General features: G+C 42.0%; 2 protein-coding genes across 2 annotated transcripts; both read right to left on the bottom strand.

The window, feature by feature from the left end:
• Positions 1-3,435: 3,435 nt before the first annotated feature.
• lsm10 (LSM10, U7 small nuclear RNA associated) lies at positions 3,436-5,316 on the bottom strand. Its single transcript, XM_080859533.1, has 2 exons — positions 5,208-5,316; positions 3,436-4,414 (listed from the first exon to the last, which is right to left on the bottom strand). The coding sequence occupies exon 2, from the start codon at positions 4,407-4,409 to the stop codon at positions 4,035-4,037; it is 375 nt and encodes a 124-aa protein (XP_080715659.1). The 5' UTR covers positions 4,410-4,414; positions 5,208-5,316; the 3' UTR covers positions 3,436-4,034.
• A 563-nt stretch (positions 5,317-5,879) lies between these two features.
• Positions 5,880-12,714, bottom strand: oscp1a (organic solute carrier partner 1a; the record flags this gene model as incomplete). Its single annotated transcript, XM_080858738.1, has 10 exons — positions 5,880-5,999; positions 6,998-7,049; positions 7,259-7,404; positions 7,469-7,478; positions 8,008-8,136; positions 9,329-9,432; positions 9,921-10,001; positions 10,297-10,464; positions 11,683-11,837; positions 12,603-12,714. 10 exons carry the CDS (start codon positions 12,712-12,714, stop codon positions 5,880-5,882), a joined length of 1,077 nt encoding a protein of 358 aa, XP_080714864.1.
• Between the last annotated feature and the right edge of the window lie 246 nt (positions 12,715-12,960).

Genomic DNA, 12,960 nt, shown 5'->3' with positions numbered 1-12,960 from the left:
CAGCCTAGTAGGGGTCTGTGAGGAGTGGTGCTCATCTGATCAGAGATGGATCCAGGCGTGGCCATGGTAACTAAGATCATAACCCCCCTCCAACCTTGCCCCCCCCTCTTGCTTTGTCAAGCCCAGTGGTGCCAATGAGAGGTCTGCACCCACCCCCCCCCCTCTCTTGCTTTGTCAAGCCCAGTGGTGCCAATGAAAGGTCTGTTCAGCGTTAAGTCAAGAGGGTGTAACAGGAAATAGCTGCTGAGTTTTGGCAGCCGGGCACAGGGCCTGCCCCCTCAGGCCACGGGATTAAATAAGATCTTTGTGTTTTCGGTCGGAGGGATGGGACGGGACAGAGTGCGCACGGCTCTGGCACGGAGGGGGCTATGGAATCAGTGAGCGCATAAAATACCATACAGACAGGTGCATGCTGGGAATAGATATTAAAAAATATATATGTTTCTATATGTATATATGTAGTTTCTAGGAAGGCTATTTGGTGTGCTGTGTTTGTTTTACACATTAAATGTCATCCTTGTGGTGGGAATGACTTATTTTGGACTTCATCATCCCAACGGGTTAAGTTATGTGTGTACGGGCCATTTTTTGTAGAGCAGTACTGCAGAGGCCTTCATTATGTGGTGGCCATCCCTAAGAGGTCTGCCTTGCTCATAGCCACCGTGGGTCCTGCAGGGAGGCTGTTTGCTTTTGAAAAGAATGAGAACGAGAGAAAACATCAAAACCGCAGCCTGACAAAAACACTGTGACACAGGAATGCTCCCACATCGTCCCAGGCGCAGAGTATAAGGTCGCTCACACAGCAATTCACTCGAGTCAAATTAGAGGTACAGATGAATCACTCTCAGGATAAAAGCAAAGAAAGGAAGAAAAAAGAAAGAAAGAAAAACACACGCTCACTTCTCTGTGCGTTGGATATTGTGTGTGATTTATTCATCTCTTCCCACTAGCTGCTAATTACACAAACAAACCCACTGATGGCAGTGAAAGATTCAGATGGCCCTAAAGATTTAAAACCCTGAGCCAGACAATATTCTCTGTCGAGTGACAGTATCTTCAGATGGGTAATTCCTTCAGTGTTATGAGACACCTCAAGCTTTGATATGATCGTTGGCTTTTAAAACAAACAGCTGTATAAATTGGCTTTCGATGAAGCCCCCCTGCAGTTGATCAGCGCAGTGTTAACGTTGCTCTGGGTCCAGAAATGGTTTCCACTCTGGTGTCTCTGTGCATGTGTTCCGTCAGCCAAGACTGGTTCTGATAACACCCCCACACACCCCTCCTCTTATATAAATTCCTAGAATTCTCCAACACATACATACGCTTTTCCCTCACACACACATTAAGAGCCGGTAATGTAAACATCAGAACTCCAATGCAGTAAAAGAACCCTCTTTATTCTCACTCTGTTGAACTTCAGCGGCTAGAGAAAGCTTTCTTTAAGGAAGTTTCTACTAATCATTGGCAAGAACAGCATCCAGAAGAAAGAGGGGGGACATGGGAAAGTTTGTTTAGTTGTTGTAAAAGGAAACATGTCTTGTTTATTTTGACCCGCCAAGCCACTATGATGAATTGTGACTAACAATTTCCCTTGTTGCTGTTACATTAAAGACAAGCATGAGAGCCAAGTACCAGGCTCGTTATGCAAGGCTCATTATGCCAGTGGGCACTTAACCCTGTGCCAACAACAATGAAAGCCAATTTAATGCCCCTTGAGGGCAAGGCCGAGACCTCTGGGAGGGCCTTGCCCTAGTATGGTATGCCACCATTTCAACGTGATCCGTAACACACCACTATTGACTGCCAAACATGATGCCCTAAAATGTCAAGACTAAACCACATTCACCCTAACCCTAGACCAAACCACATTCAAAACAATTGTTTTTAAAAACAAGATTTCAGATGTACTTCATTTCAGATTAAATAATTTAATAAAGTTATGACTGTGTAGAAAAGTTTGCTGAAGGGTCCCTGGATCATTGTATGTGGCCTGGTGCTGTATTTGGCCAGGCTTTTGGTGAAAATCAATGCATTCTCAATAACTGGGACATAACCCTGTCATAACTTATTCACTGTGCATATCATTTTTTTATTTCTTTGTGCACTTAATTTCGTTGCTGTTAAGCACTTTGAGCTGCATTGTTTTGAATGAAAGAGCTTTACAAATACCAGCCACAAGGGGAACCAGACACTAAGGCCATTCAGATTGTGTCCGAAAAATATTTTGCCCATCTGAATGACAGTGCACCTCCGACTCTGACATGTTTCAACACTGCTAAAATCTAAAGAAACACACCTGTAAAATGGCCTCATTACATTTTGAACACACTTCTTCACACATTATGAAAGAGTAAATGTGATGATTAATCTGCTGTTGACCAAACTCATCCGGCAATAGAGCATATAGAGCACCACCCTTAACCTAATTTACATCATTATCGATCATGACTCTGGCAAACATTTAAGCAAGTGTACACACTATGAAGGACAACAGGGGGAAGGAACAGTCAAAAATGATAACGTCTCCAATGAAATTCATCGCCAATAGCTGCACTCTAATCATAAAGACATCAGTAAGTCTCTCTACTGTATTGTGTGAAGATCTAGACTCATTAAGAAAATGAAACCTCAGGTCCTCAGCTTGCTTTCCAGTAAATAGGTTTTATATTTTTTAGTATCCAAACTTTGAAGCCTAAAACAACCAGACAAGTGTATCCATTCATGAATGTAATCAAGCTTGACTTCAATAACGTTTTTTACTCCCCGATTAACTCCTTTAAGCATTATTGTGTGATCTCTCCACCTCAAGTGGAGCCCTAGGACTTTTTAATTAATATAAACTGCAACCTTCTACCATACCATCAGCTACTACTATTACTCTGTAAAGAGGTTTTATATTTTGATGGATATCTGTGATAGAATGCCATTTCATCTATTATCTAAATATCTTGGCTTTGGTTTAGTGCACACAGCAACGAGCACGAGGATGGCCAGTGGGCATTCATCTGTACCGACACATTTAAGCCCTTTGTGTCGCTGGTCCGGGTATGTCAGTGAGAGTTCACATGAAGATAGCTGGTTAAGTTTTTCTAATTTAGTTTTTGTATGTTTTCTTTCATAGGTTTGAGTCATGGCTTTCCCAGCCTTTTATTTTTCATAGGATGCTGATGTTCATACCTGAAGTGTGTAATGTGTGTGTGTGTGTGTGTGTGTGTGTGTGTGTCTGAAGATCGGACATGAACAGTCCAGAGAAGTAGCTACTTACATAATCAAAAAAAGGTAAAATCCTGCATAATGTGCATTTAAAGTACGACAATGGAAATTAAATATCCACTTTCATGATGCACAACTGACACATCTGACAACGCATCACTTAACTTCAGTTCAAGTCGTTTATTCTTCAGGAAAAGGAGGTGGTTCATTTGTTACATCATCACTATAACTAATCAGAAACTGATAGTCAGGTTTTATTTACTTGACTTGCTATGCTAAACAAAACAAAACAAAACAAACAGAAGGCAGAGCCTAGCTCCCTATATTGATGTCGAACTGTGTGCATTAGTACTTCTTGTTAAGCACAAAACTGAACATAAACTGATAGTCAGGCATACATTACTTGCCTTGCTATCCTAAACAAAACAAAACAAAAATCAGGTTATTAAAACAGAAGGTAGAGCCCTTGAGGGGGTGCACAGGCTACCCATCATTGCTAACCGTGCGCATAAGTACTTCTTGTTCAGCACAAAACACATGGTTGAGCGTCTAATGAATACATTCAAAACCAGTGACTCAGGATACTTCAGCTGTGAGTAATCGAACACCAAGGACCAAAATGATGGGTTGGTAACTTCGGCTTGCCATGAGGGGGGGGGGGGGGGGGCCTGAGACCCATTCTTCCAAACCTTAGAACAGTCCAAGGCCAACAACAGTTTAACAGTCACGGGCCAGCACCTGCCCACAAAGGCACTGTGGCACTAGTCTATTATTTGACCACAACCATAAACAAGGGTCATTGCTTGCCTTTGGCCTTTGGGTCATTTCTTGCCTTTAGCCTTTGCATACTCCTTTCTGCCAGACTGTTTCCCGGCGAAGTCCCGCACCCTGTGAATCTTGGCCAGCTGGGCTTTGATCGTCTCCACGATGTCCATGTGATCCGGAATGTGCACGTAGCGGATGTTGCGGCCGGTGATGAACAGATCGGCCATGTTGGTGAGACGTCCCTTGCGATCCTGGTACAGCACCTCGTCTAGACGCACGTTCATGAAAGCGTCCACGTTGACCACGCGGCCCCTGGCTTTACTCTCGTCACGCAGGTCCACAGTGGTCACCTGGCCTTGCAGACCCTGCAGGAGGATGACCAGACTGTTCTCTGAGATTGTTCGCTCCCGAATAGAGTGCGACACCTCCATTGGTCCTGTCAGACAAAGTACAATGTGAACAATATATCTCATATCTTTCTCTTCCATTCTATGTGATATTAGCCAGAATCTCTCCATCAGTGTGCACCTAGAACACATGACTGATGATTGGATGGATGAGTCCTTCTACTATTTGGACTGTGGGTACAAAGTCAGTTCTCAGTAGGTTGCTTTTGTTTCACAATGAAGCCTAGAGTGCAGAACACATGTTCTTATCCCAGGCCATACATCGGACTGACCTGGTGGCGAGTGAGCATCTCCCCATACAAAGCTTTGTTACAATGTGAAATGTTGGTAAAACACATAGAACAAGTAGCCTACATCAACACTTGTCAGGATGGTATTTTTTTTTTTTATAACATTTGTTGCATAAAGTCAAATAATTGAAACTTTGTACAAGATGAACTAGACTGACTGCTCTTTAAGTCCAGGAATGCTGGTTTGAGAAAGCTACACATTAAATTGACCCTTTACTGTAGTTATGACGACAATATCAGGCTATCTGACGTTTGGTGAGCTGACAATAGTCTGTCTCTCAGGGTCAAGCCAATGTATTTGCAACTTTCAAGAAGTTGTCAAGGAAAAGCGTATAAAACTTTTAAAAAGACACGGTGATGTCGGAGTGACGTTAGAAGTTATTCACAAGCCCGTTTTAGCGTGTGGAGACATTACGCTCACGTTACAAATGCATTGTGTTAGAAAAAAAGCACTACGTGTAGATGGAAACGAAAAAGACCAGGAAGCAGGTTAATGTTACGGGAAAATAGCTTCCACAAACAACGTCTATACCTGTACAGATGAAATCGTTCGAGGCCAATCTCAGTAAGCAAGTGATAAAGATGTCAGACTATTTGCACTTCAGTCATCCCTGGAGTTTCCAGTTTGGCGTCCCTATCGTTTGTCACATGACACCGGTGGTATACGTTGATGAAAACGTCATTTCCTTTTTCAGTACACCAAACTATCAGGATAGCTGCTCCACCTAGTGACTAAAGGATGTCACATTACATAAACACAACCTAGCAGAGGTAAGAGCATTTTATTCATTGCTTTAAATATACATTTTACATGGACGTGAATATTATTTATTTGCACTTTGAAACTCTTTGTAAAGTTTTTTTTTGCATACTTTGTGTCTGTATTTAATAATTATCAAGTCATGGAAAATATATCATGAACCAGTCAAGTTAACTGGATAACAATTAATTACTTTTTCAGTAACTTATTTATTGCACTTTAAGTCTCAAAAAAACTCATAAAACCCTGAAAACCGCAGCACGTGACTAACACCAAAACAGGTGAGGAAGCTCTTGTGGAATCCACCCACATTTTAAATACAAACAGACTCTTTCCAGTTTTTAACCACAAGCTTGAGTGACGGTTTGGATTCAGTGTTGATGAGTAGCGTCGTTCTTGTCCATCTTATGCAAACATATTTCTCCTCTCCCTTTCTGCTCTTCTTCACAGCTCATCCATCAGTGACAGCAGGTGGTCCCCTTTGCTGCTCGGGGCGTCCGAAGTCTCTTCCTGATCTGTGAACTCGCCAGCAATCCGGGCCAGTTCAGAGTTGGCATGGTGATCCTCAGAGGAAAGACATCAAGAAAATATGGTTTACTAAAAAATCAGGTCTTCACTGTAGTAGTAGGGGCCAGGTGGGTAGAAGGCTTAAAAGGTGCTTAGGGCAGTTCTTTAGGAAAGTTAAACCACATACACACACACACACACACACACACACACACACACACACACACACACACACACACACACACACACACACACACACACACACACACACACACACACACACACACACACACACACACACACACACACACACACACACACACACACACACACACGCACACACATAAACACACGCGCACGCATCAAGGATCAAAGGGGATGATCTGGGGGTTTCCATGGACACACACACACACACACACACACACACACACACACACACACACACACGCACACACACTTGCACTCATACACACTAAAACACCAACTTGCTCACACGACAATAAATCTCACTGACAGACATACTCACACACCCCCACACACACCCACACAAACACACACACACACACACACACACACACACACACACACACACACACACACGCACAAGGGATTAGCTAAGTATTCAGACAAATACTAACAAGTATCTACCAACAAAATTAATTATTGTTGGGTGGAGCTCTCCACTGGCAAGCTTTTTAATTCCAGACAACCTCACATGTAGCTATGACTCATGTACTGTAGATATACTCGTTTGAAAACATTCACATGAAAGCCTGGGTGTTCTTTCTTTTGGTGCCTTAAAAAGTGGAGTTCATACTTGTTGACCTTCCATGTTGACCTATTTGTCCTACAAACTGTCCAAGGCTTTATTGAAGATTTAGTATTGTGAAAAAGAGAGAGAAAGCCCCTCCATTTATCCAACAGTCATTAAAACAGCAGAAGCCCTACGCAAACAGACAGCAGAAGTCCTACGCAGACAGACAGCAAAAGTCCTACACAGACAGACAGCAGAAGTCCTAGACAGACAGGCAGACGTCCTACGCAGAAATATTCACCTGGGTGGCTTGGATGTTTATGACAGCGAATCCACCATCTGTCTCACTCTCCCTGAAAAAGATTTAAAACGTTGAAAAACTATTACAACTGGATGAAACTGGACGTAATTACTGGATAAAATACCCCTGCCCCATGAATACATCTTAATGCAAATGTGACCGTTATCACGTGTCAAAATGGCCGCACACATTCCCAATATCACAACTAGCCTGGAAACTCAACTACAACTTTTGAAGGTTTGTTCACAAACGTCTACTCACGCCTCCTCTTCCTCCTGGTCTGTAGCGAAGAGGTTCACGCGGAAGCCAGAGTTCCCGCTGTTGGGGTCCTGTACCTCAATGCCACCCATCAGCCTAGCCAGCATGTTCAGCTCCTCTTTGGCCAAAAGGTTGGGTGCTGCGTTAGCCTAGCAATACAGACACACAGAGGCACATAGTGTACACCTCACACATTCTGATTCATGCTAGTACCTCACACATTCTGATGCAGACACACAGAGACACATAGTGTACACCTCACACATTCTGATTCATGCTAGTCTGAATGTCTGTTGTTAAGGGCGCTATATGAATCAATCAAATTGAATTAAATTGAATAGATAAGGTTGGGGAGAGGCTAGTTCCTGTACCTGGGAGTTCTGGTTGAACCTTCTGGGAGTTCCTGTGGTCTGTGTGTTTTCAGCTGACTCACTATACCTGTCCGTTTTGACGAATATCATAATAAAAATAACATTTACTACAAATCACAAAGTTTGGATGTAACATTAATTAACACACAGTTTTCAGATGTTACATAAATATCTAACAGTGTTAAAGCTATCAAAAGGTTCAGCACCAGAGTACACTTCAACTTCCACATTGGGCAGATTGTTTTAAAGGTTCAGCACCTGAGTACACTTCAACTACCACATTGGGCAGATGGTTTTAAAAGTTCAAGGTTAAGGACACAAATGTAGACAGAACACAAATGTGAAGTAAAGACATGAAGAACACAGGATGCGTTTCTGTACATGTTGGTGCCCAGGCGGATGACTCTGTCCCCCGCCATGTCGAAGGAGCCCTCACGCATATGGCTGGTGTAGGTGCCACCGCTGGGAAACTCCTGCCTCTTCAGCTCCTTCCCATTACAGCTAAATGACCTGTGGAGATCGGCACTGACTCAATATTACTAAAACTAAGAATAGCTCTTATTATAATATAAAAATACAAATATGTATATATATATATATATTATATATATATGACTATAATATAATGAGACTATTACAAGACTATAATGTAATGACACTTTTACAAGACTATAATATAAAAAGACTATTATGATACAATTACAAAAATATAACTAAACTGGAGAGAGGGAAATATTTGAAAACAGATCAGAAACTCAGTATACCTATGCCTCACAAGGAGTAGTAACACAAACGTTTACATATTAAGCTGGGCATGTCCCACAAATAGCCACTTACAGTTTATCCAAATACTCCCACACATTTAATTCACCCTAAGTAATCACATTCAACCCACATGTTTAGTATAGACATGCAGAGGATAGCAGACAAATGAAAGAGTAATTTCTTTGTCGAAACTTCCCTACTGAACTGTCCTGGCAACATGTTCCCAATGTGCCCCATGCCCAACACTTAACATGTTCCCACTGTGCCCCATTCCCAACACTTAACATGTCCGCAATGTGCCCCATTCCCAACACTTAACATGTCCGCAATGTGCCCAATTCCCAACACTTAACATGTCCCCAAAGTGCTCCATTCCCAACACTTAACATGTTCCCACTGTGCCCCATTCCCAACACTTAACATGTTCCCAATGTACCCTATTCCCAACACTTAACATGTTCCCAATGTGCCCTATTCCCAACACTTAACATGTCCCCAGAGTGCTCCATTCCCAACACTTAACATGTTCCCACTGTGCCCCATTCCCAACACTTAACATGTTCCCAATGTGCCCTATTCCCAACACTTAACATGTTCCCAATGTGCCCTATTCCCAACACTTAACATGTCCCCAGAGTGCTCCATGCCCAACACTTAAACCCCATAAAACATCATTGTTGGTCTTGGACTACTCCACCTCCTTCATGTGCCCTTTAAAAGTAATTTCCGCTACTATTAGCATCTCACTCACAGAGCACAGGTCAAAGGTCAAAGGCTAAACATTAACTAACACATCGGCCGTTTTGTCTCAGTCTAATCTGCAGCTAGAGAACGTTGTGCACTTGTTGCCCTGAAGCCAACGTGTTTACCGTGCAGGTAAGGTATGCCAGCCTCATAAACTCAGGTACTTCCTTCACCCAAGTCAATCTGAGATTACCTGATTAGTCCTGGAACATCTGAGCCTTGAGGTACAGGCCCTGAGGTGCTGAGTACAAATCGTCCGTTGGGACTCTGTAGCTTCTCTCTGAGGAACAATGACACCTTTGCACGGAACGGAGCATGTCAAAATATGCAAGCCAGCAGTAGAAACCTTTACTTTTACGTTTTGTCATAAACAATGGCAGACACTTTTATGCATTATACAATCTGATTCTGTAGGATTGTAATACAAAGGATGGTAAAGCCTGATGCTGTTTGTTTTGGCTGTTTGAGTTTGTTGTGCAGCAGTATTCCATACAGCATGTAATGTAAGTCTGTATTAAACTGTATTCCATACAGCATGTAATGTAAGTCTGTATTAAACTGTATTCCAGATAGCATGTAATGTAAGTCTGTATTAAACTGTATTCCATATAGCATGAAAGTCTGTATTCAACTGTATACCATATGGCATGAAAAGTAAGTCTGTATTCATGGCATCCTTCTCCATTGACCTGCGCAGGAATCTGCCTGCCGACAGTCACTTAATTTAAATTTCACAACGTCCATGAACTAAACAAGAATCTAGCCAAAATTGACATATAACTTACCCTAACATGCACGTCTTGGAAAAAGATTAGTAGAGTTTGTCGGATGAGTTGGAACTCGCCGTCAGTCAAATGTTTATACATCTATAATCAAAGATGAGCATGATGCTTAAATTATGTTTGAAACGGCCACAAAAAACACCACAGCACATGGTACTACATACATGCACATACAGTACGTACATAGACATTAACCTTTAGCCCTTCATCACAGTGAAACTCACACGGTGGCATGGTAGAGTGAAATACAATCTACAATCTTAAAAAAATAGACGAGAAAACATCTATCATGATACTATAAGGACATCTCAGTCAGCAAAGCTATTTGGGTGAACTCTGGGTGAACTGATACTCAGACTTAGACAGATTTGACAAATACCTCAATGAATTGTCGTTGAGACTCATCAATCTGGTTGGAAAGTCTGGGGTTGTGTCTAACGTAATTCCTGATGGTGTCAATGTGATTGAATGTCACTAGCAACAAGTCCCGAGGTCTTGGACAAAGGAGCACTTGATATTTGAATGCCATGACCATGAGGTCATACAGCTGAATGAGATAGAAAGGAAAACAGATAAACTGTTAGTGTGCTGCAGTCTCCAATGTATGGTAGGGGACGGAAAACAGGCTTAGTTGGGGGGAGAGTTGATATTGACTTCAGCAATATTTGATTATATGTTTGGTTGGCTTGGGCTATAACCGATGTGGGTTGTAGTCATTTTCTCCTTTGGTTGCTTCGAAATAACAAAAACAGATAAGAAGCTTTAACTTCAAAATACACAGGCTTTTCTTTAAAAAGAGTATAGAGCCTTCAGAATAATATATAGGCGCTACCCATTGACAATATATTGGGAAAACTATATGTTTTAGGCTTATTGTGATCTTAGACATAAGCTGTTTCTGTTTGGTATCTTTATACCATATTGGATAATATGTACTGTACCTACTGGTAATACAACAGATGTGAATACACCCCTGTGCAATACCCCTTCCATGCCAAGCGATTCAAAATGCTATCACTTCTCAATAAATGCATTATTTGTAAGTTGATAAGTAGAGTATTATCCCTTATGAACAATCAGAAACAAACACAATGTATATTATGCAATATTATACAAAAACACTGTCAGCTATCGGGATTCTGGTGCAACCATTGGGTCATTTTTACGACTCTTTTCTTCCAGTGACCCTTGACTCTTTCATCCTTGATCATCTGCTCACTTTAAATGTACCTCACCCAAACTATAGCTTTGAATGAAGGTGTCTGTCAGAGCACTAAATGTACCTCACCTAAACCATAGCTTTGAATAAAAGTGTCTGTCATAGAACTAAATGTACCTCACCCAAACTACAGCTTTGAATGAAGGTGTCTGTCATGGCACTTAATGTACCTCACCTAAACTATAGCTTTGAATAAAGGTGTCTGTCATAGAACTAAATGTACCTCACCCAAACTACAGCTTTGAATGAAGGTGTCTGTCATGGCACTTAATGTACCTCACCTAAACTATAGCTTTGAATAAAGGTGTCTGTCATAGAACTAAATGTACCTCACCCAAACTACAGCTTTGAATGAAGGTGTCTGTCATGGCACTAAATGTGCCTCACCTAAACTATAGCTTTGAATAAAGGTGTCTGTCATCATGGCACTTAACCACCCAAACCACACCTTTGAATGAAAGTGTCTGTCATCGCAATACGTGTCAATGTAACCACCCAGCTGTGACAATAATAGCCAAATCGGTGGAGAGGCGGAGGCATACATACCTTCTCCATGCTGGCAGGGTTGAGCCTCATTATTGAAGAGTGTGCTATGCGTGTCAGGAGAGTTCTCATTGCCTTGTGTGAGTAAATATCCTGAGGCTTTAACAGTTCTTCCATGAAGGGCTTGTTAAACAATGCACTTATTATGTCACTCATCACTGCAGACAGTGTTGATCAATCAAAAAAGGAAAGGTATGTGTTAGTGGCGGTGGTGATTATACTCTAAGGCAAACCTATGGGAGAGGGCGCTTAATGCACAGAACATTGAAACTACATATGATGTCTACAGCTCAACTTTCACAAGGGGGGACAGAGATGGTACCACTATCTACAGGGGCAGAGAGACGACCAATATACCTCTTTTTCTGTCATCCTCTGACCAAACACCTGTGGCAAAATAAGCAAAGATTGAATAAAGATAATTTGTTCAATGCAAAATGTTGGTGTCACCAACTGAATTAAAAGTACTGTGAATGTGGGCTTTTTAATGTCTGGTCTGACGCACCAGAAGGACGTTGAGGGCTCCCAACGGCAATGCATAGAAGGCCTAAATGATTCGGGGCTCTGCTCTTAACAGCTACGGTGAGGAGCTAGGCGCATACTGTACGGATCGGATGGGATTATCTACTACTTTGAGCATGTACATTGGGCATTTCAGTGAGCCACTTCTGAGCCACTATTACCGTTATATTTGAAGAAGCGCTGATGTTGAGTATAGCCAACGTGACTTGCTGCCATATGACAATCACGAATAACCAACATTCAAGATATATCCTGAGTGAGAAATGGGAGGTCATATGTGGTCGAGGAAAGGAAGGGATACCATACTTGGAAGCATGCTACTGTCGCTACATTCAGGGATTAACAAAGCCGGCCAGCTAGCAAGCCAATTTTCCTTTAAAGTGTCACTATCCTATGTTTACCCTTTTGCGCTTTATCCTCTGGGATATTCGGAACTTGAAGGCGTTGATCCAAAACGTAAAGCATTTCTCCTCCGAGATTCAGAACCAGCAGTGGCAACGTTTTTAAAGACATTTTACCGACCTGTATAATTTAACAACGACGTAACAAAAAAAAAATCAGGTTTTGTTATTAGCTATCATGGTCATCCGTTAACATGGTACAACTTCCATCAAAACCTGGATTTTATAAAGAGTTTCGCAAAGAAGGCGCAACAGCCTGCAGCTCTCGGGGTGGCCATCACCATCGGTAGTTATGTCGTTAAGACCGTCAGCAGTTCAGCAGCAAGAATAAGTATCGCACCGACTCGCCTCATCACGC

Source organism: Sprattus sprattus (genome assembly GCF_963457725.1).
Source record: "Sprattus sprattus genome assembly, chromosome: 20".
In the NCBI taxonomy this organism is placed as follows: domain Eukaryota; kingdom Metazoa; phylum Chordata; class Actinopteri; order Clupeiformes; family Clupeidae; genus Sprattus; species Sprattus sprattus.
The sequence above is the reverse complement of the archived record's forward strand: the minus strand, read 5'-3'. Positions and strand labels throughout refer to the sequence as shown.